A 23,582-nucleotide genomic window follows, 5' to 3' on the forward strand; every position below is an offset into this window, starting at 1 on the left:
GGGAAATTACTTAACCTCTCTGAATCCTATTTACTTTAACTATAAAATACAAACATTGGTAAAGTCATACCTTTAGGATTTTTATGAAAATTTAGTGAAGTGATATACGTAAAAGCATTAGGCTTATATTTGGTCCTTAGCTCAATAGATGATAATATGCTTTTTTTTGAGACGGATTTTCACTCTTGTTGCCCAGGTTGGTGTGCAATGGCACGATCTCAGCTTACCGAAACCTCCACCTCCTGGGTTCAAGTTATTTTCCTGCCTTAGCCTCTTGAGTAGCTGGGATTACAGATGCATGACACCACACCTGGCTCCTTTTGTATTTTTAGCAGAGATGGGGTTTCTCCATGCTGGTCAGGCTGATCTCGAACTCCTGACCTCGGATGATCCACCCACCTCAGCCTCCCAAAGTGCTGAGATTACAGGTGTGAGCCACTGCGCCCAGCCTGATAATATATTTTTTTAAAAGAAGCTTATCTAGACATATATAGTAGAATATTGTAATTTTTTTTTCTTCTTTTTGAGACAGGGTCTCACTTTGTCGCCCAAGCCTGAAGTGCAGTGACGGGATCATGGCTCACTGCAGCCCCAACCTCCCAGGCTCAAGCCATTTTCCCACCTCAGCCCCCCAAGTAGCTGGGATTACTGGTGTTTGTCGCCACACCCAGCTAATTTTTATATCTTTTGTAGAGATGGAGTTTCACCATGTTCCCCAGGCTGATCTTGAACTCCTGAGCTGAAGTGATCCACCCATCTCAGCCTCCCAAAATACTGGCCTTATAGCCATGAGCCACTGTGCCAAGCCTGTGAAATCTTTTTAGTAAGAACCGTTATCCCTCTTTGTGCCTAGGGATGATCATTCTCCAAAAGACATGATCTGAGGCCCAGCACCACATTAGCTTGGTTTTTCTTCTTGGAAAATGGAAATTATGAGGCTAAAGTAAAATTAGTTTGATAACAATGAAACAACCTTCCTGAACAGTTTTTGTGGGAGCAATAGTGTAGGGCTTATTTCTAGCCCTAGAGTAGCAATAATAGGCAAGTTTAGATCATGACTCTACACAGTTTAAAATATATTCTATGAATTAAAATATATATATATATTCTGTGTACACATACATATATATACATGTTTATTTGTTCATTAATTTATTCATTTATGCATTTCTATCAGAATCCTACAGCCAGCAAATTTTTGAGACCATTTTGGCCTTGGCTTCTGTGCTCTACAAATTAATATTATTTTCAAATCATTATCCAGAATTAACCAGAAGACATTACCAGCTCTGACTTCCCCAGCCACTCAGTTGCCCATGAGATCAGCTCTAATGATCTCAGGGATTTTGGCCCAATTAGCTTTTATCATAGATCATGTTATCTTCCTCTATTCCCGTACAATGGCAACTAGTAAGTCAGCATCTTTAGGAAAGATACTTCTTAATAATAATTTTTAATTCAACCATTGAGGGTTGAGGAGGAAAATATCAGCATAGTTTTAGAAGCAAGCAGCTTAAAATATAGATATAATTCATCTCTCTGCCAATATCATACCAGATTGAGATTTTTTTTTTTTTTTTTTTTTTTTTGAGACGGAGTTTCGCTCCTGTTACCCAGGCTGGAGTGCAATGGCGTGATCTCGGCTCACCGCAACCTCCGCCTCCTGGGTTCAGGCAATTCTCCTGCCTCAGCCTCCTGAGTAGCTGGGATTATAGGCACGCGCCACCATGCCCAGCTAATTTTTTTGTATTTTTAGTAGAGACAGGGTTTCACCATGTTGACCGGGATGGTCTCGATCTCTTGACCTCGTGATCCACCTGCCTCAGCCTCCCAAAGTGCTGGGATTACAGGCTTGAGCCACCGCGCCCGGCTGAGATGTTTTACAGAAAGTCTTTAATTCTTCACAGTTTCAGCAAATATGTGTTTTTAATATTTGGTCATGTGTATATATGCATCAAGGAAAGGAGATAATCTAAAGACCTTATATGTGCCTTACATTTTCTCCATCTTGAATTCATTGTATTCATCAAGCGAACCATCTAATATCTCTGTGATCTTGCAATTCATTCTCAAAGGATAAGCTCTGGTTTTGGTCTAATTCTTTAGACTCATAACTAAGCTGTTTGTTTCTTTGTCATCAATGATAAGAATTTTCCTTAGTAACAAAATGAAAGAGACGATTTTGAGAAATCTCTTCTTCCTGTATTATTTATTCTACCTTCTTTTCTGATATTCAAGAGGGGCACTTGGTGCAGTGGCTCATGCCTGTAATACCAACACTTTGGGAGGCTGAGGTAGGGAGATAACTTGAGGTCAAGAGTTTGTGACCAGCCTGACCAACATGGTAAAACCCAGACTCTACTAAAAATACAAAAATTAGCCAGGCATGGTGGTAGACACTTATAATCCCAGCTACATAGGAGGCTGAGGCAGGAGAATCACCTGAACCTGGGAGCAGAGGTTGCAGTAAGCTGAGATTGCACCCACTGCACTCCAGCCTGGGTGACAGAGCAAGACTGTCTCAAAACAAAAAAAGAGAGGGCCATTCCGTCCTGGGACCTCTTTCATGGAAATAAACAAGCACCTTTGTTATGATTATGCCACTCTGGACCTGGAGGGCCTACTCTCAGCCCCAGGGGAAAAAACCCACATCATCACTTTCTCAGGAAAACCTCCCCTGAGATTCCAGGCCAGGTTGAGGCCCATGACCTATGTTCTCATAGCACTGTGTGCTTCTCTTTCAGAGTAACTATGCAATTGAATTAAAATGAATGTTCTTCTGTCTTACTAGAATGTAGGCTTCTGACTATGTCTTGCTCATCACTCACTTTCTTAGTACCTAGCATAGTTTAGGGCACATAGTAGATCCCAATAAATATTTGGTGAATGCATGAAAAGAAGAGAATCAAGGATATAACCTTGCGAAATTGGTTGCCTCAAGAGGATAGGAAGAAGACTCCAAGGAAACAAAGAAGGACTGGCTAGAAAGATAGTACCAGGATACCGCAGTGTCATGGAAGCCAAAAGAACACAGTTTCAAGAGGAAGGGAGGATCAATACTTGTTTCTCACCACGGCTTATCCTTAACCCCCTCTAATCTTATCTAACACCCATCAGTGCTGAAAGTGCTCTCTTATTCATTGACTTCCTAGTTGCCATGTCTAGTGGCCTTGTCTCCCTCACTCTTCTCCTCTTTCATTGTGCAGCATTTAATATCAGATTTTCTTTCTTAAAAGTTAATTTACTTTCTGGACATTATGTTCTTCCATTGTCTTCTCTGGCTGCTCTTTTGCTTTCCTTTTTGGTTTGTCTTCCTATCTCCTAAATATGTGGTTCCTGAAACTCTGTTCCCTATCCTTTTCTCTTCTCTCTGGATTCAGCCTCTGAGATGGCAGCTCCTCACTGTTCTACAGGGAAAGGCTTCCAAATCTCTCTCTCTCTCTCTCTCTCTCTCTCTCTCTCTCTCTCTCTCTCCCTCTCCCTCTCCCTCTCCCTCTCTCTCCTCTCTCCTCTCTCCTCTCTCCTCTCTCCTCTCTCTCTCCTCCCTCTCTCCTCTCTCTCCTCTCTCTCCTCTCTCTTCTCTCTCTCCTCTCTCTGTCTCTCCTTCGAGACAGAGTCTTGGTCTGTCTCCCAGGCTGGAGTACAGTGGTGTGATCTTGGCTCTCTACAACCTCCACCTCCCAGGTTCAAGCGGTTCTCCAGCCTCAGCCTCCCAAGCAGCTGAGACTACAGGTGCATGCCACCACAACTGGCTAATTTTTGTATTTTTAGTAGAAATTTTGCCATGTTGGCCAGGCTGGTCTTGAACTCCTGACCTCAGGTGATCTGCTGCCTCAGCCTCCCAAAGTGCTGGGATTACAGGTGTAAGCCACCACACCTGGCCCAAATTTATATCTCTATCCCAGTATTGAATCTCTTGTGTGAGGGGCCCTTCTAGACACCTTCACATGGGTCATTTTTTAGTATTTCACATACAGAATGCTCTAAAATAAATGAATTCAAGTATTTTCTTCTTTCCTGCTATTGTTTTATAGTACTGCTATGCCCTTAGTAACCTAAAAGTAACATTATATGGCATTGTCTTTATTTTTTTCCCTCCAACCTCTACCTTCTCTCTGGTCAGTTGTGAAGCCCAAATATTCTTCCTCTGCAGTTACTTTCACAGCCCTCTTCCTCATTTTTACTAGCTGTATTATTTTGGACAAGTAAGCTTGCCACCCTAAGCTTCATTTATAAAGATTTGGATTTTTTTAATGAGATAATATAAGTGACAGTTGAGTGAGCAGCCCGTCCCAAAGTCTTCATTTAAAAAGTTTTTTTGCTGGGCATGGTGGCTCACACCTGTAAGCGCAGCACTTTGGAGGCCTAGGCAAGTAGATCACTTAAGCTCAGACAACCTGGTGAAATCCCATCTCTATTAAAAATACAAAAATTAGCTGGGCATGGTGGTGTATGCCTGTCATCCCAGCTCACGAGGCTGAGGCAGGTGAATCACTTGAACCTGGGAGGTGGAGGTTGCAGTGAACCAAAATCATGCCACAGCACCCCAGCGTGGGCAACAAAGCGAGACCCTGTCTCAAAAAAAAAAAAAAAGAAAAGAAAAATTTTAACAACAAAAAATATATATATTTTTTAGAGACAGGATGTCACTCTGTCACCAGGCTAGAGTGCATTGATACAATTATAGCTCACTGTAACCTTAAACTCCTGGGCTAAACTATTTTATCAGTTCAGCCTCCCAAATAGCTAGGACTACAGGTAAACACAACCATGCCCGGTCAATTTTTTAACTTTTTGTAGAGACAAGTGTCTTGCAGTGTTGCCCCGGCTGGTCTTGAACTCCTGGCCTCAAGAAATATTCCTGCCTCAGCTTCCCAAAGTATTGGGATTACAGGTGTGAGCCATTGAGCCCAGCCAGAATTTGCTGCTTTTGAGTCCTGCCTTTGGCTCTTTGCTTAGAAATATTTATCTTTGCCATCTCTGTATATCTGAAATCCTAATGAGTAAATGTGATTCCCTCCATAAAGCCTTCTCTGATAACCCACTGCCTTCCTTCTTCTCACCCTTCTATCAGGTCTTTTCTAACTTGCAAAGTCCCATGCTTTGTCATCAACATGGTTTTGGTGACCATTGGTCTAAAAGAGGGATTAATACACTGTCTTTTGGAAAGTCTACAAGCAGGAAAGGGCTTACAGAGGTCATGAGAGTTCCAGCTGAGTGTGTGGAAAGTTTTCTCATGGGTTCAGGAGTACATAAGAGCTCAAACAGATCAAAATCCTTAGTATCCCACTTAAAACAAACTTCATGTCATGCTATGTTGCTTTATGAGCCACTCCATAGCCATGTTTATAATAATAAAAGTACCAAAGGATGGCAGTGACTGATGCCCAACAGGTACAGACTAATACTGTGGAGTTTCTACTTGCTACTAAATAATGCTTGTAAAATCTAAAGATCCTAAGATGAAAGGCATTGTGTAGATTTAAAATGAGCAAGATCCAACCAGTCCTTTGTATCCTCTTTTCAGAATTAGTCTTCCAAAAGAGAGCACCCATCAAGGTGGGTGAAAAGGCATCATAGAATCTAGGGAAGTGTAAATCTAGGGTCTCCGGATTGTCCCAGAGGGTTGGCAGTTTCAGTCTGGAGCAGACAAAGACAGAATGCCAGGTCCAAAACTTGGAAAGGGAGCTGTGCTAGGGTGTGAGGAGACTCTACCGGCTGTCTTTGATTAGGAAGACCGCAGGAAGGAGCTGGAAGGGCCAGGATTTTTCTTTCTTTTAAGTTCACTGAAGGAAAATCTAACAACAAATTCTGTTCTTGGGAATTACAAAATGAGTAGAGAATTCTTTGAACTCTGTAATCAACTAACTGGAAACTAATTTGAAATTTGGCTTCAGTGCATGTATTTGTGCTTACAGGGGTGGGGGAAATACCTGAACAGAGTCTCTGGAGCTCCCTGTATTTCTCTTTTTAAAAGTTTATACACAGCATGTGAAATGAACAGATGCTTTTTTTGTTGTAGCTATCAGGGCAACAAGAGGTGGAAAGCTGTATCAGGTATTTTTTTTCAGTCACTGAGATGGCTGTTGGCAGAGTTCCACATACCTAAACTGAGGAGAAACTCATGAACAGATAAAAATTAAGACATGGAGGAGACCTTGTGCTTCCCCTCTTGATTTCTTTCTAAACACATACTGATGATTTTTTAAAAAGAGCAAAGCAGGCCGGGCGCGGTGGCTCAAGCCTGTAATCCCAGCACTTTGGGAGGCCGAGGCAGGTGGATCACAAGGTCAAGAGATCGAGACCATCCCGGTCAACATGGTGAAACCCCGTCTCTACTAAAAATACAAAAAATTAGCTGGGTATGGTGGCGCGTTCCTGTAGTCCCAGCTACTCAGGAGGCTGAGGCAGGAGAATTGCTTGAACCCAGGAGACGGAGGTTGCGGTGAGCCGGAGATCGCGCCATTGCACTCCAGCCTGGGTAACAAGAGCAAAACTCCGTCTCAAAAAAAAAAAAAAAAAAAAAAAAAAAAAGAGCAAAGCATTCAGAAAACATTCTTTGGCTTTGGGTTTTGGGAGTTTTCTGGAGGTGGGATGGGAGGATTAGATTACTATATGTAATTTCTCATTAGGGTGTATTTAAAGTTATTTTCCCAACACCCTAATTAGAGAGAGTGTGACCATAGATCTGAATTTCATAGTTTCAGGAATGCTCCATTTATTTATATGGATCACTGATGAGAATAGTAAGGATATTGGTAGATAGGTATGGGAGGGAACTAATTAAGACTAGGCTGGATTGGTTCATACTTGACTAGGTGAGGAAACAGTAAAGGAGTTTCTGTCCATGAAGTTTGTGATTCTACATCAAGATAATTCTTTATGGCTGGGCACAGTGGCTCATGACTGTAATCCGAGCACTTTGGGAGGCTGAGGTGGGTGGATCACCTGAGGTCATTAGCTGGGTGTGGTGGTGTGTGCCTGTAATCCCAGCTACTCGTGAGGCTGAGGCAGGAGAATCATTTGAACCCAGGAGGCAGAGGTTGCAGTGAGCCAAGATTGTATCACTGCACTCTAGTCTAGGCAACAGAGTGAGACTCCGTCTCAAAAAAAAAAAAAAAAAAAAAAAATTCTTTATAATAGAATAACCACCCATCCTTCATCCAGAGCCAGAATTCCTCAGATTCTTCCAACCAAAGGGGCCCTGGCATGCTAAACAGTCTGTTAGAATATCTGAACACTTAAGTGAATGTATTTGGCCAGGGAGATTTGCTGGTGAAATTGATCTTTCCTTCCCCGAGTTTTTCCAGTTGTGTTGAATAATTAAAGGAAAATTAAAACCTGGATTCCCTGAACTGTTAAGTATCAGATCTGTAAGCTATCATAAGTCCTTAGGATTACAGCATGTCAAAGTTAGAAAGGACTTTAAAATTCATCTGAACAAACTGCAGAGGATTTGTAAGTCTGTTTTCCCAAATCTCTGCCAAGTGATTGCTTGAATTTCTGCTTAAACACCTCTAGGGTCAGGAAAGTCACCAGTTTAGGGGACACCCTATTCTTTGAATAGCTGTGAGAAGCTCTTTGTTTTAAATCTTAGATCTCAGTGTGCCAGCTTAAGGAGATGTCCAGAACAAGTTTCCTTCCTCTCACATCTCAGCCCTTCAAATACTTCATACTTATTACATCTCCTAGAACTTTCTCTAGGTTAAACATTACTGGTTCTTGTACTATTCGTTCTTCATAGGACAGGGTTTCTAGTGTCTTGGCAGTATAGAACCAAGAGGACACAGGATTCTGGGGCAGTGCCTTTAAAAGTTTTAGAACTAAAAAATATTACAACTAGACAGGGTGTCAAGAAACAGCCTAGTCTGCCCCCCATCCCTTTCAGTTTATAGACGGGCAGAGTCTTTTGGATTTGAGTGGGTAGAATTGATCAGCAGCCTTTGTTGAAGTGAGAAACGAAGTGTAAAACATTTTACCAGAGAAAGGTCTTTTAGTTGCTTAATTCCAATTACAGGCTTCAGCTCACATCTCATTCTTTGCCAAGGACCAGTCTGATTCCCTAAGTAAGCCTAAGGCTCAGCTCTGGGTTTCTGTGCCAGATCTCCATACACCAGGTGTTGGTTTCACATACTATTTGTGTAAAGGGTAGAAATAACTTTTCCATAAGTTTTACCGTATATATTGACCACATGGTCCAACAGGGATTCCGAATTTTAATAGATACTGTTTTTTTCTTCATAAATCCAGAGAATGGCTATCACAAAGAGAACAGAGTATTGGACCCCTTCAGAGATGCAGCTGCCTCTGGTGGACAGTTTCCTGGATTGTCCTTTGTACATTCTTTAACAGTCACCAGGTGACCAGGTGGCTTTTCTAAAAGCAAAAAGCTTGCCGGGCGCGGTGGCTCAAGCCTGTAATCCCAGCACTTTAGGAGGCCGAGGCGGGTGGATCATGAGGTCAAGAGACCGAGACCAACCTGGTCAACATCGTGAAACCCTGTCTCTACTAAAAAAAATACAAAAAATTAGCTGGGCATGGTGGCGCATGCCTGTAATCCCAGCTGTTCAGGAGGCTGAGGCAGGAGAATTGCCTGAACCCAGGAGGCGGAGGTTGCGGTGAGCCGAGATCACGCCATTGCACTCCAGCCTGGGAAACAAGAGCGAAACTCCGTCTCAAAAAAAAAATAAATAAATAAATAAAAATAAAAGCAAAAAGCTGTGGATGAGGGGATTGTGAGCCACTTTTCTCTAGTATTTTTCTTTTTCTTTTTTTTTTTTTTTTTGAGATGGAGTTTCGCTCTTGTTACCCAGGCTGGAGTGCAATGGCGCGATCTCGGCTCACCGCAACCTCCGCCTCCTGGGTTCAGGCAATTCTCCTGCCTCAGCCTCCTGAGTAGCTGGGATTACAGGCACGAGCCACCATGCCCAGCTAATTTTTTGTATTTTTAGTAGAGACGGGGTTTCACCATGTTGACCAGGATGGTCTCGATCTCTCGACCTCGTGATCCACCCGCCTCGGCCTCCCAAAGTGCTGGGATTACAGGCTTGAGCCACCGCGCCCGGCCTTCTCTAGTATTTTTCTATTTGAGATTTGAAATACCCATGCTTTTCATCTGGCCCAAGGAGGCTCAGGTTTTCTTGGCTGTGCGCAGCTATAAAGGACCCACGTGTTTGGTCGTAGGGCTCAGCTGTTGGCATCCTCACCTCTCCCTCCATCCCATTTTCTTCCATCATTGATCCACTCAGGTCTGTGAGCAGAGAAATCCTGGTGGGAGAATTGAGCAGGACTTGATATACTTTAGAAGGGGGAGAGTGAAGGTAGAATGTGCCTGAAGTTATCCAATAACTTGGTCTCTGAGCATGACCGAATTCCTTTGGGACATTGGGAAAGTGCCGGGTTTAAGGCTGGAGTGTTCTTCGGTCTGGCTGGGGGCGCACTAAAGGTGACATTGGAGGGACTATAGGGACAGCCTTTGGCGGCAGAGCTGGAGCCGAGGGCGATGCTGGCAGCCCACCCCAGGCGGCGCGACCTGCCGCCACACGGGAACTTGAGTGTCCCTCGTCAGAACCGGCCAGCTGGGAGAACAGGAGTGCCCCTTCTGGGTACGTTCGCCTTTGGGCTGGGCTCGGAGCCGGGCGGGTAGCGAGACGGGGGCGGGAGGGGCCGAGCCAGTGGGAGGAGGGCGGGGCTTTCCTTTGTCAGGGGATTTGCGCGGCGCAGCCGAGAGTCGCGCGGGTTTCGCTCCTCTTCCTGCGCCCTCTCCGGGGGCGGGGCGTTCCCCTCTGCCCCCGGGGCGCGGTGGGCGTGGGGCGCGGGAGCCGAGGGGTGGGGCTGGCGCCCCGGGTCCCTCGCTCCAAATCCCGCAGAAGCCCCTCCTTCGGCGCCTCGGCCTCCAATCTTCTCCGCCGACCCCTCCTCGCTCTGGGTCGCTCCTCTCCCCGGCCCCGCCCCCGGTGGGCCCCGCCCCCGCCCTCCTCCCGGGCTCTCAGCGTCTCGCGCTCCCCGGCTTCCAGGGGGCTGCCCGGGCGGGGCTGCGCTGCGCGGCGGCGCGGGGAAGAGGGAGGAGAGCCGCCCGCCAGCCGAGCACTTCCAGCGAGCCAGCGAGCCAGCGAGCTAGCGGGCCGCGCGGCGCGGGGGAGGAAGGCTCGGCCCCCGCCGGCCCGAGCGGAGCCTTTTGTTCCCAGGCAGAAGTTTGCATGCCGGGACCGTGACAGCTGCGGGCGGGGAAGACGGCGGGGCCGCAGGGCCGCGGGGCCAGCGGCGTGGTGGAGAATAGAGGCGGCTGCTTGTCATGCAGCCCACGGCACGGCGGCTGCGGGCCGGCGACTGGCGGCGGCGGGGGAGGCGGCGCCCACAGCACTCGGGACTCAGCTGCCGGAGGGACAAACTAACTTCCTGAGCACGGGACCTGAGGCCGACGCGGCCGGGAGCCACCTGCAGCCTGCGGTGAGGCGACCCTGGCCCTCGGGGCGCGCGACATGGTGCGAGGAAGCGGGCCGTGCTGAGCAAGCCCCTCTGCAGACCCGCAGCCGTTGCTGCCGCCCGCCCGCCTTTCGAAAGGCCTGGCGCGGACCTCCGCTCGCCTTGTTTTGCATCCACAGCGCAGGGTTGGCCTGGGAGCCACAACAATGCCATGATGTTTTGGAGACAGGAAGCCCCAAGCTGGCCCCGAATGAAGGACTTCCTGTGTTTAAAGTTGCAGGAATATCCGCCGACCAGCTCAGCTCAAATGCAAACACCCCAGCTAGGGAGGACGAATGGCTAATTCAGACCAGCTGGACTCTCCGGGGCTGGAACTAGGATAAAATGAAAGGAATTCTTAGGAGCTTGGGCCATACTTGAAGACTAGAGAGGCTGTGCCATTGTTATTAAAGGACACAGTCGGCATAAATTTGCTGCTCCCAACTCTGCGTCGGTGAGAAGTGAATGGAACTAGATATAGAAAAAGACTTGTCAATATCCGATGATTTTTGTTGACTGAATTCGAAAGAGCAGTGCTCTTAAAAAAAATAAACCAGAAGCCATACAAGGAATTATTTTAAATTATACCGTCTGTCTGCAACTATGAGGCTGCTAGCCTGTGAGGAAAAAGCTGTTTGTCTTAGAGCTTCTCCCAGAATGGTTTCGAAATGGGGCTTCCAGGCCTTTCTGGAGGGCAGATGCAAATGGTGGTTTGGAGTATGAACAGCTAAAAGGATTTATAACTTATGTAAAATGCATTTCGTGGGAACTCGTGAAAAAACTTTTGAAAGATTGATGGTTCATCTTGATTGAAAAAGTATGGGTAAGCCACTCAGCAGGCCAGACTGTTTAAGGCGGAACCCCACCTGTCTGGGGAAAGGAGACGAGGAGGATGGCTACATAGAGGACTGCTATGTTCCACAGCGATCTATATATGATACAATGAGGATAAATGAGCAAATTGACCAGGGGTCAAAGCTTCACCAGACTTCAAAAAGCACCATGGAAAAGATGGAAGGAAGTACTATATCCAGCAATGGTACATTAGGAGTAGCATCTAATGTGTTTGAATCTAGAGCACCAGAAGGTAAGAAGCTGGATGAGAGGATAATATTTGATGCACTAAAGCTAAGCAGTGATGTGCAGAAGTCAGCACCTGTGCCACCCAGAAGGCGGCCAAATGCAGAACGCAAAGACAATGTTAACAGGAGATCGTGGAAGTCCTTTATGCCACCCAACTTCCCAGAATTTGCAGAGAGGATGGAAGCTTCTCTCAGTGAGGTTTCAGAAGCTGGTGCTTCAAATCCTTCCTTGCAAGAGAAGAAGGAGTCAAGTTCTGCATTAACAGAAAGTTGTGGTCATTTCGACCACAGGGAACCTCAGTCAGAGTCAGTAACTCTGGAGCATGTGTCCAAATCCATAGGTATTCCAGAGGTGCACGATGTAAAAAACTTAAGTGGAGACTGCCAGGACTTTAGATTTCAGCAGCACAGTGCAAACTCTCCCCATGAATTCCAGTCTCTAGAATCAGAAGCTGCAGCAGCAAGTGGTAACACAGATGTAATGCAGGAATCCAGATTCTCAAGTGCAACCTGGCCAAGGGCCACAAAAAGTTTCACTAAGGGAGGTTTTAGTGAGAAGCAGCACCCCCTTGGGGACACAGCCTGCACTGTGGAAATGCCACCTCTCTCCCCTTGCCTGAGTGAAGAGCTGTTAGATCCAGAATTGCATGTTCTCGTAACCCCCAGCCTGAGAGAGAAAACGGAGTCTGAGCTAAAGTTTGAGGAGGATGAGCGATGGATCATGATGGAGGCTGAGGGGGAGTGGGAGGAAGATAAACTGTCAGAGAGGGAAAAGACTTTTCTGATGGCAGATGAGAAGAACAGCCTGGCAGATACTTTTGAAGAAAGAGAACAAGCAAACACAGCAGTGGTGGAGGATGGATCCGATTGCTTAGCTGCTGTCTTGAGGACTTTTGGCCACCCATCTCTTGGTCAGATTTGTTGCCCTGATGACCCTCAGCCAGCCAAGGACCAGTTGGCTACCGTTCCCAAGGATATACCCCTGGATTGCGATTGTGTTCTTACAGGTGAGGGTGTTCTCGGTGAGGTGGCAAACAGAACTGCTCAGGAGCTAGGGGGTCTTGTTTCAGATTCAGCATGTACTGTGGGGGTTGTTGATGCAGAGCACCTCTCTGACACAGACTCAGTGCAGATGTTTCTCGAACTTGAAAAGGAGTGTTTATGTGAAGAAGGAGTAACTCCTCTAGTTGAGCTACAGAATCAAACCTCTTCTGAAGGGCTGGCCACATCCCAGGATGCAGAAACTTTGCTTGTAATTCGTTATTTTCCAGGGGCTGCCTTAGAAAAGGAACAACATTTAGGCCTTTTACACGTAAGGGCAAGAGACTATGATTCTGGACTGGATTGTGGATATTTTAATACCCTGGATTCTTCTCAGGTGCCTAATGCTGTGGAACTTATTGCCCACATTGATAACATGAGAGACACTTCCACTGTTAACAAGGAGGAATGTGAAAAAGTGCCTTTTAGCCCCAGGACTGCAGAATTTAAGTCCAGACAGCCAGCTGATCTGGATTCACTGGAAAAGCTGGATCCAGGAGGACTGCTGAACTCTGATCACAGGGTTTCTCATGAAGAAAAATTATCAGGCTTCATTGCTTCTGAGCTGGCCAAAGACAATGGCAGTTTGTCCCAGGGAGACTGCAGTCAAACTGAGGGGAATGTTGAGGAGTGTACTGAGAGGGTCACCTTTAGTTTTGCTTTTAATCATGAACTAACAGATGTTACCTCAGGACCTGAAGTAGAGGTGTTATATGAATCACATTTGCTAACAGATGAGATTCATTTGGAAAGTGAGAATGTAATTGTTAATCAAGAAAATAACAGTCTGACATCCTTGGGAAATGTGGATGCTTGTGCATTCTCTGTGGAGAAAGTTTGTGATGAGGATGGTGAGACAAAAAAGCTGGATTATCAAGCCACACTTTTGGAGGATGGAGCCCCGGCACATTTCCACAGAAACTTACCAGAGCAGTTCTTTCAAGATCTCCAGAGGAAGTCCCCAGAGTCAGAGATTCTGAGTCTGCACCTGCTGGTTGGAGAACTGAGACTTAATCCAGATAGAGTGGAAACTGTGAATGATACAAAGCCTGAGCTGGATGTGGCATCATCAGAGGGAGGGGAGATGGAAAGGAAAGATTCTGATTCATTCCTAAATATTTTTCCAGAGAAACAAGTTACCGAGGTTGGTAATACTGAACCAGTTTTAGAGGAATGGATACCCATCCTCCAGAGGCCTTCCGAGACTGCTGCAGTGCCCACTGTAGAAGATGCCCTAGATGCTGCGCTGCCCAGCCAAGAGAAGGATATCTCAATTGCTGTAGTGCTTTCCTCAGAGGGGCCTGCCCCCTCAGCTGCTGCAGTGCCTGCCCCAGAGGGAACTGCTATAGCTGCTGCTATAGTGCCCTTCCCACATGAGGACGTCCCAGTTGCTTCAGTAGTCTCCTTAGAGGAGGAGGATGTCACAGCTGCTGCAGTATCAGCCCCAGAGAGGACTACTGTCCCAGTTGCTGCAGTGTCCTCCCCAGAGGAGACTGCTCCAGCTGTTGCAGCAGCCATCACACAGGAGAATGTATCAGCTGTTGCAGGGTCCTCCCCAGAGTGGACTGCTCTAGCTATTGCCATTACAGAGGAGGATGATACACCAGAATGGCCTGTCACCCCAGCTACCACAGTGCATGCTCCAGAGGAGCCTGATACTCCAGCTTTTAGAGTGTCCACCCCAGAGGAACATGCCACCCTAGCTGCTGCAGTGATCACCCCAGAGGAACATGCCACCCCAGCTGCTGCAGTGCTCCCCACAGAGGAACATGCCACCCCAGCTGCTGCAGTGCTCCCCACAGAGGAACATGCCACCCCAGCTGCTGCAGTGTCTATCCCCGAGGAGCCCGCCTCTCCAGCTGCTGCAGTGCCCACCCCAGAGGAATCTGCCTCCCTAGCTGCTGTAGTGCTCACCCCAGAGGAACATGCCACCCCAGAGGAATCTGCCTCACCTGCAGCTGTGGTGGCCACTCCAGAGGAACTCACTTCCCTGGCAGCTTTAGTGGTCATCCCTGAGGAGCCCACCCTAGAGGAACCCACCTCCTCAGCAGCTACAGTGCTCACCCCAGGGGAACTCACTTCCCCAGCAGCTTCAGTGTCTACTCCTGAGAAGCCCGCCTCCCCAGCAGCTGCAGCGCCCACCCCTGAGGAGCCCGCCTCCCCAGCAGCTGCAGCGCCCACCCCTGAGGAGCCCGCCTCCCCAGCAGCTGCAGCGCCCACCCCTGAGGAGCCCGCCTCCCCAGCAGCTGCAGTGCCTCCTATGGAGGAAGTTTTCCCCATTGGTGTGCCCCTTCTGGGAGTTTCTGCCCACACTGATTCACTGCCTATTTCAGAAGAAGGAATTCCTGTTCTAGAGGAGGCTTCCTCCACTGGAATGTGGGTCAAGGAGGACTTTGATCCCCCAGCATTTGGCATAAAAGAGGTGACCAGCACAGTGCTACATGGGAAAGTGCCTCTGACTACAACCACCGGATTAAATTCAGATGAGGTAATAGTTGCCCATTTTGATGCTGAGAAGGGTCTAGAGAGTAAAGTGAGATTTGCAAGGCTGACTTGATGGTGAAGAGAAATGACACAGATGTTCTTTGTTCTCTTTGGGTCCCCTGGGCTTATAGTTTGTAGTCTTTCTTTGAGTTTAGAGGGAAAATATACTTAAATTTTGTCTGGTGAAAAACTTTATAATTTCATGCTTCATTGTTTATTCAGGTAAGCCAATACCAAGGAAAACAGGGATATAAACAGTTGTTGATTTACATTTTTAACAGGATGATTAGCAGGAAATGGTGATTCTGCTTTTGAATTATACAATGAGCATGTTCTTTCTTAAACCAAGAGACAGTTTATTGATCGGTGGTATCAACATTTAGGTAGAGGCCAGAGTGTGAACTTTGGAATGAGATCTGGGGTGCTTCTTAAACACTCTGGGAAAATAGTTAGCTGTTCTGAATATCCTATTTCCTTATTTGTTAAGGCAGAACTCTGTGAGGGTAACATAAGATACATTTAAAACAGCAAGCATGTAAGATTACCAATCACTGGCCATATCTCACCCGTTCTCTTCAAATAGCTATGTTGGTTAGTTGAAGGAATTTACCAAAGCAGGTTGGATAGAAGCAATGAAGATAAGCAATTAAGAACTTTTAAATGCAAATGTGCGTTTCTGAAAGCCAGAGCTAGGCATAATAATGTTTATGAAAAATAGAGATATTTTAGTCATCTTTGTCAAACTGCGTTTGTGTCCTTAAGTAAGTCACTTTCCTTTCCAGGACCCTTGTTTCTTAAGCTATAAAACAAGAAAATTGGGCTAAATGTACTCTTGGGTCTCTCTTGGCTCTAAGATTCTTAATCTTAAGAGAACCGAATGTGTTAGGAAACAGTTGGAAACGACGTTCCACATCCTTGAGCACTCCTAGTCCAAGGAATTTGAGATCAGCAGCTTTCTACAGTTAACTATCTGGGTTTCATTTGGTCAGTGGTAAGAGTGAAGGAATCAGAGGTTTAACCTTAATGCAGTCAGAGATAACTGAGAAGATTGTTTTGATTTTACTGCACCCTTAGGACTCAGAATAGTGCCTTCTTCATAGTAGGCATTTGCTGTTGACTGGCTGACTGAATGCATGAGTGTCAATTTCCTAGTATGGATGGATGCTACAAGAAAGATGGGTTTCTCATTCACCTCATTGCAGAGCCTTTCAGGGCAGCCATAACTCAGCTAGAACACCGGTTAAACATGCAGCTCCTGACAACAAAATCATTTTGATTGCATGCCATTAGCTCTTTGATTAAGAGAATTGATTAAGATCCTCTGGCTTTGCTGGGTGAGGGTAATTTTACCTTGAGCTTTACCAGTTATTTTGTAATGTAGCATTCCATCAAATTAGGATGCATCATCTTTGAGACTGATAGATTTTTGATTCAGTTTTCTGAGTTCTGTTGAATTTGGAGTTGACACTGAGATCCTAGTAGCCTGGCCGAAGTAAAGACAATAGGTCAACAACTGAGTAGATGTCTTGCACTGACATTCTTGGTAATAACAGAATATTTTACCAGAGTAGTGGCTCTCACACCTATAGTCCCAACACTTTGGGAGGCCAAGGCAAGAGGATTGCTTGAGGCCAGGAGTTCAAAAACAGCCTAGGCAACATAGTGAGACCTCCCCATCTCTAAGAAAATAAAAAGAAAAGAAACCCAGAATATCTCTGGTATAAAGCTTATATAGCAGTGATCATGAAATACAGGGATTAAGTTCATAATGAGGCAATCAAATATGCATAAAGGTAAAAAAATTTATAGAAATCCTGCATCAGTCTCTGGGATCCTGTTTCCTCATCTGCAAAATATGTAGTTGGCTACGTAATCTCTAACTGTCCTTCCAGCTACTGGAGGTAATCCTTTTATGAAATATTGCCTGATGTAAATGACAGAAGAAGGAAATGGTAGCCCAGCTGCACGGTTGTCCATCTTTGAAGTGTGGTTATTTTATGGAATATCTAGAAGCAAGTAAATGCCTACATCTGTGTGCAGGAAAGAAAAGATCTGAGCCTCAGCCAGGACTGTTAGCCAACAGGAATGTAGAGGGGCTATTTTGAAAATACTGAAAAAAATCAAATCATTATAGAGTTAACATGAGTATACATGTTTCCTAAATTGGTGAAATATTATTTTTAAAAAAGTTTTTCCAAGAGGAGAGATTATCAATTTTTTATTTCTTCCATTACCCTAAGAGGATTCCAAGAGGCAACTGAACCTGTCATTTTTATATATAAACACTTAGAACTCGACAAGTGATTTAGAATGAACCGAGGTCTTCTATGTTTGTATGTATATGTACAAGTGCAGACATGTATATATGGTTAAAGTAGATAAAACTTTCTAATAGCCAATAACAACAGCGTTTGGTAGAAGCAAAATGCCAAAAACTTGTTTGCTTTTTCTGTAGTGGGATCTGAGGCCCACTCAGAGCAATCTCTGGTTATATAAACTCCCTGCTTATTTATAGACTTTTGCAGTTTTAATTCGAGTCACTGGTTCTAAGGAAGAAAAAAACCTTTTGCATAAAATAAGGGTTCTGTAAAATTAAAAATTGCCAAGAAAGTCTGTTTAAGCAGAAATTGGGGAGCACCACAATTCCAGTTCAGTGTTTGAATGCTCTGCTGATCAGCAGAACCTTTATTGGTTTTTTAGCTTTCCCCAACACCATTTCTATACAAGGGTTCATTCATTCACTGAATAAAAATTTTTTTTTGAAAGTCTTGCTCTGTTGCCCAGGCTTGAGTGCAGTGGCATGATCTTGGCTCACTGCAACCTCTGCCTCCCGGTTTCCATTGATTCTCCTGCCTCAGCCTCCCGAGTAGTTGGTATTATAGGCGTGTGCCAACACACCTGGATGATTTTTTTAAAATATTTTTAGTAGAGACAGGGTTTCACCCTGTTGGCCAGGCTGGTTGTGAACTTCTGACCTCAGGTGATCTGCCCACCTCGGCCTCCTAAAGTGTTGCAATTATAGACATGAGCCACAATGCCTGGCCTAAATAAATATTATGAGTACCTATACCTACTCTGTACCAGGTACTAGGTTCCTACAGTAAATAGAATTGGCATGGTCGTTGCCCTTATGGAACTTATACTGAGTAGGGGAGGCAGATATTAAGAAAGCCACACACAAATAAAATAATATATGGTTAGAAATTTTGGCAAATACTTTGAATAAAAATATATCAATGGATTTGAAGACAACTGGGTGGATTGAAAATTTATTTTGGAGGTAAAATCAAGAGCTTATTATGGCTTCTGTGTTGGGGGTGAGAGAGTTATCAAGAGTGACATTTAAGTTCTCGTTTGTACAGTGGAGTAGATGGTGTAAATTATTGATTTAAGAAATAGCAGATTTGGGAGTAAGGAAAAGTGGAAGATAGTTTCATCTTTGAAATGTTAGGCTTGAGATGCCTGTGATTCATTTTTTGCATGTAGATATTAAGAAAGCAGTTGAGGCCAGGCACGGTGGCTCATGCCTCCAGTTCTAGCACTTTGGGAGGCCAAGGTGGGTGGATCACAAGGTCAGGAGTTTGAGACCAGCCTGGCCAACGTGGTGAAACCCTGTCTCTACTAAAATAGAAAAAGTTAGCCGGGTGTGGTGGTGCACACCTGTAGTCCCAGCTACTTGGGAGGCTGAGGCAGGAGAATCACTTGAACCTGAGTGGCAGAGATTGCAGTGAGCCAAGATCACGACACTGCACTCCAGCCTGGTGACAGAGTGAGGCTCTGTCCCCTCCCCACAATGAAGAAAAAAACAAAAAAAGAAAGCAGTTAGACATATAGGTTTGAAACTCAGAACAGGGACAGATGGGTTTGAAACTCAGAAGAGAGACATAATGAAAGGCATAAGCATTTATTGTAGTTAGTATTTAAACCCATAGAAATTGATGGAATTGCCTAGAAATATAGAAGGAGAAGAGAGTCCAGGACTGACACTTTCCCTCACTCCCACCCCCAAAGACTTCATTAAACATTTAGAGGTCTAGAAGAGGAGAAAGAGAACAAAGGACAACAGAAAAGAATGAGTCAGGATAAAACTGGAAAAATGCAATAACAAGGTTGGATGCTGTGGCTCACACCTGTAATCTCAGCACTTTGGAAGGCTAAAGTAGGCAAATCACTTGAGGTCAAGAGTTCAAGACCAGCCCAGTCAACATGGTGAAACCCTGTCTCTACCAAAAAATAGAAAAATTAGCCAGGTATGGTGGTGCATGTCTGTAGTCCCAGCTACTTGGGAGGCTGAGGTAGGAGAATCACTTGAACCTGGGAGGCAGAGGTTACAGTGAGCTGAGATTGTGTCTCTGCATTCCAGCCTGGGCAACAGTGTGAAACCCTGTCTAAAAAAAAAAATAAAATGCAATAACAAAGATAAAAGTGTTTTAAGGAGTTCTTTGGAAAATTTTCTATTTTGTATCCTAGTTGCATGTTACAACCTTGCAACAGTTTTTACTAGTGTACTTCTTTGGAAAATGTCTGCCAGTGCTGCCTAGTTAATAATATGGCACAGTCCTGTTTCACTAACAGTATGTGAAATACTACAGAGTAGGAATTTCAGTGTATCTAAAAGCTCTGGTCTTGCGAAACGGCTTTATTTGGGTGTGACAGATGGAAGCAGGTGTTTTCAAATTTACGTTCTTTAATGTTCTGTTCACTTATATTCAAAATAAATAATATTTATTTAGAAGGGCTTCCATATATTTTATGAGAAATGGTACAAATACTCATTGTCCCTGTCAACTTAATTCATAGAGTGAAGATGAGAAATTAAGGAATAGCTAATGCTTTTATAGAAAATGTCTGTAAACAAAGTAAATCCAAAATTTTAAAGTAGCAGCAGCTCTTATTAGAGGTTGAACATTCAAAATCCGAAATGTCCTAAATCTGAAACTTTCTGGATGCTGACATGATGCTCAAAAGAAGTGCTCATTGGAGCATTTCAGATTTCAGATTTTCTTTGGGATGGTCAACCAGTAAGAATTTAATGCAGATATTCGAAAATTTGAGTAAATCTGAATTCAGAAGCACTTCTGACCCCATGCATTTTAGATAAGGGATATTCAAACTGTGTATGAAAGTGATTATTGAGCTATTTAAATATAAATATAACTTTACCTTCCTTCCTTTTTTTGGGTGGGTGTGTGTGTGTGTGTGTGAGAGAGAGAGAGAGAGAGAGAGAGAGATGGAGCTTCACTAGATGGAGTTTTGCTCTTGTTGCCCAGGTTGGAGTTCAGTGGTGCGATCTGGGCTGACCGAAATCTCTACCTCCCAGGTTCAAGCAATTCTCATGCCTCAGCCTCCCAAGTAGCTGGGACTATGGGACTACAGGAGTGTTCCACCATGCCCAGCTAACAGTGAGAGAGAGAGAGAGAGAGAAAGAGAGAGAGAGAGAGAGAGAGAGAGAGAGAGTGTGTGTGTGTGTGTGTGTGTGTGTGTGTGTGTGTGTGTGTGTGTATTTTTAGTATTGATGAGGTTTCACCATGTAGCCCAGGCTGTTCTTGAGCTCCCAAGCTCAGGCAATCTGCTTGCTTCAACCTCCCAAAGTGCTAGGATTACAAGCATGAGCCACTGTGCCTAGCCTGTTTTACTTTTCTGTATAATTTATAGTGCTATCCAGTAGAACTTGCTGCCAAGATGGAGATGTTCTCTATCTATGGTCCGGTATAGTAACCACTGGCCACATGTGGCTTTCACCATGTGAAATGTGGTTAGTGGGTCTGAGGAACTGGATTTTAAATTTAATTTAAATGTCAATAGCTATATGTAGCTGCTGGCTGTCATGTTGGAAAGCACAGAAACAATTTAAATGTCAGTTGCAGTGTGAAATAGGATTTGGTTATTGAGTAAAAGGGGGCCCTTTAATGTGCACTTGACATCTTCCCTACATACCTTGGCTTTCTGCCTTCTTTGACTTTTCATTCCTTCAGCTTCACCACCAGCATTTTATTGTACCAAAAGCAACTTTAAACTTGGGAGGTTTTTCCCGCTTCTGAACTGATTTTTCTTCAGCAGAAACATCTTTAATACTACAAAATGGAATGATAGCGGTTGTTTTTTCTGGGAACCATGTTGTTGGAGAAATAGTCATTTTAGCTGAACTGCTTTGTAATGTTGCCTAAGAAAATATGGTATAATCAAACTATAGTTAAAAAAAATGAAGTGCATACGTAATTACTTTTATAACCTTCCCTTTTCAGTGTTCCCTGGGACTTTCCCTTCCTGGTGATCTTAGCCAGCCATAGACCATTCTTTCTAGAATCGGCTTCCTAATCCTAGTGTGATCTGTCATCTCATATTGACCAAATTGGTCTTATTGAAACTTATAATTTTCTTTTATATTTATTTTTGTCCTCTTCCATTTTCTGTCATCCTCTGGCCTTAATTGAATCATCTGGCTGATGGAAGAAAAAGCAAGAGAAATAAATCCAGGCTAGTGAAATATGGCTTGTTCTGTCCCTCTGATAACTGAGAGAAACCCGATCTTAGGAGCAAGTATTTATTTCATTATTTTCCTTCATACTCTTAATGTGGCAAAAGTACCATTCTTTTCTGACCCTTTTTGTTTCCTTTTAGAGGTGTCTAAATCATAATAGAACATAACTGTAGTAGAGCTAAATATGCACATTGCTTGTTACACCTGTTCACATTGTTTTAGATTTCTATTGCTCCATGGTAAACTTGGATAATACAGTATCATTTTTGAGCAGTTTTTTAAATGTAAATCTGTATCTTACTCAGAGTATATGTCTGAAGTTATTAAGGATATATCCCAACATTATTGGACCGTTTCCCTGAGTAATCAGAGGAATTCTGTTTCAAGATTATTGCTGTGTGTGGGCTGCGGCCCTCAATTAGAATGAAGTTAAATGGCCACAGGGGGATTAAGCTAAGAGGCTAGCATTTTTCACACTGTTAATATGTTTTGACTAATTGAGTTATTAGTCCTAGTTAGAGAAGAGCTTTTCTTATTATCAGTGGTCAGTTAAGGCTATTCCCGAAGGTATATTTTATCTTAAGTACTAGTCATGTGGTATCATTCTTCCCTTTTAGGATTCATATACATTGCACTTACTTGTACACCATTTTGAGGTTGATGCTTTTCTGTTCTCCATGGCTTTTTGCATTAAAAATTAAACAACAGGCTGGGCGCGGTGGCTCAAGCCTGTAATCCCAGCAATTTGGGAGGCCGAGGCGGGTGGATCACAAGGTCGAGAGATCGAGACCAACCTGGTCAACATGGTGAAACCCCGTCTCTACTAAAAATACAAAAAATTAGCTGGGCATGGTGGCGCGTGCCTATAATCCCAGCTACTCAGGAGGCTGAGGCAGGAGAATTGCCTGAACCCAGGAGGCGGAGGTTGCAGTGAGCCGAGATCGTGCCATTGCACTCCAGCCTGGGTAACAAGAGCGAAACTCCGTCTCAAAAAAAAAAAAAAAAAAAAAAAAAATTAAACAACAGATTTTTAAAAAGAACAAAGAAAAGGGTCATTGGGTTAAAGACCTAAGTAGTGCCATAACTCTGTAATTACATGTCTGTAGGACGATGTATATTGAAATATAAAACCACATGTTCTCTTTCTTTCTTTCTTTCTTTTTTTTAAATAGAGACAGGGTTTCACCGTGTTGGTCCGGCTGGTCTTGAACTCCTGACTTCAGGTGATCCTCCTGCCTCGGCCTCCCAAAGTGTTGGGATTACAGGCGTGAGCCACCGTGCCCGGCCTACCACATGTTTTCTTGGTGCTTTACATGCATATGGCATGTTGTTTCTCTTTATTCCTGCTCATCTTTCATTAAGTCATAAATGCCCCAAGAATAACCAGTCTGTGTGTGGTACAGTGGGTCTAACAGCCATCATATTAAATCTTCTTTGGCTTGCAATTATCTAGATGTTTCAGAAAGAACAAGTGGATCCTCTTCAAATGAAATTGCAGCAGGTGAATGGACTTGGCCAGGGATTAATTCAGAGTGCAGGAAAAGACTGTGATGTGCAGGGTTTAGAACATGACATGGAAGAGATCAATGCTCGTTGGAATACATTGAATAAAAAGGTGAGTGACAAGTGGGTAACAAGTATACTGGAAACAAGAGGGCATAGAAAAGATAGATCTGCAGGTCGGGAGTGGTGGTTCATGTCTCTAATCCCAGCACTTTGCGATGCTGAGGCAGGAGGATCATGAGGTCAAGAGATCAAGACTATCCTGGCCAACATCATGAAACCCATTTCTACTAAAAATATAAAAATCAGCTGGGTGTGGTGGCGCATGCCTGTAGTCCCAGCTACTTAGGAGGCCAAGGCAGGAGAATCGCTTGAACCTAGGAGGCGGAGGTTGCAGTGAGCCAAGATCATGCCACTGCACTCCAGCCTGGGTGACAGAGTGAGACTCCATCTCAAAAAAAAAAAAAAAAGTCAACAAACAGATGCTGGTAAAGCTGCAGAGGAAAGGGAATACTTAGACATTGTTG

General features: G+C 44.4%; 1 protein-coding gene across 24 annotated transcripts in view; it reads left to right on the forward strand.

Moving 5' to 3' along the window:
- Positions 1-23,582, forward strand: part of LOC101042315 (microtubule actin crosslinking factor 1) — a 393,287-nt gene that overhangs the window by 302,693 nt on the left and 67,012 nt on the right. For 23 of the 24 annotated variants that reach the window (XM_074380572.1, XM_074380574.1, XM_074380570.1 and 20 more), the window contains one exon: positions 23,006-23,167. In XM_074380572.1, the coding sequence (XP_074236673.1) occupies positions 23,006-23,167 (162 nt within the window). Of the gene's footprint in view, positions 1-10,829; positions 15,076-23,005; positions 23,168-23,582 lie in introns of those variants that run through there. The other variant, XM_074380584.1, reaches the window with a different exon arrangement.

Source organism: Saimiri boliviensis, chromosome 11 (assembly GCF_048565385.1).
Source record: "Saimiri boliviensis isolate mSaiBol1 chromosome 11, mSaiBol1.pri, whole genome shotgun sequence".
Taxonomy (NCBI): domain Eukaryota; kingdom Metazoa; phylum Chordata; class Mammalia; order Primates; family Cebidae; genus Saimiri; species Saimiri boliviensis.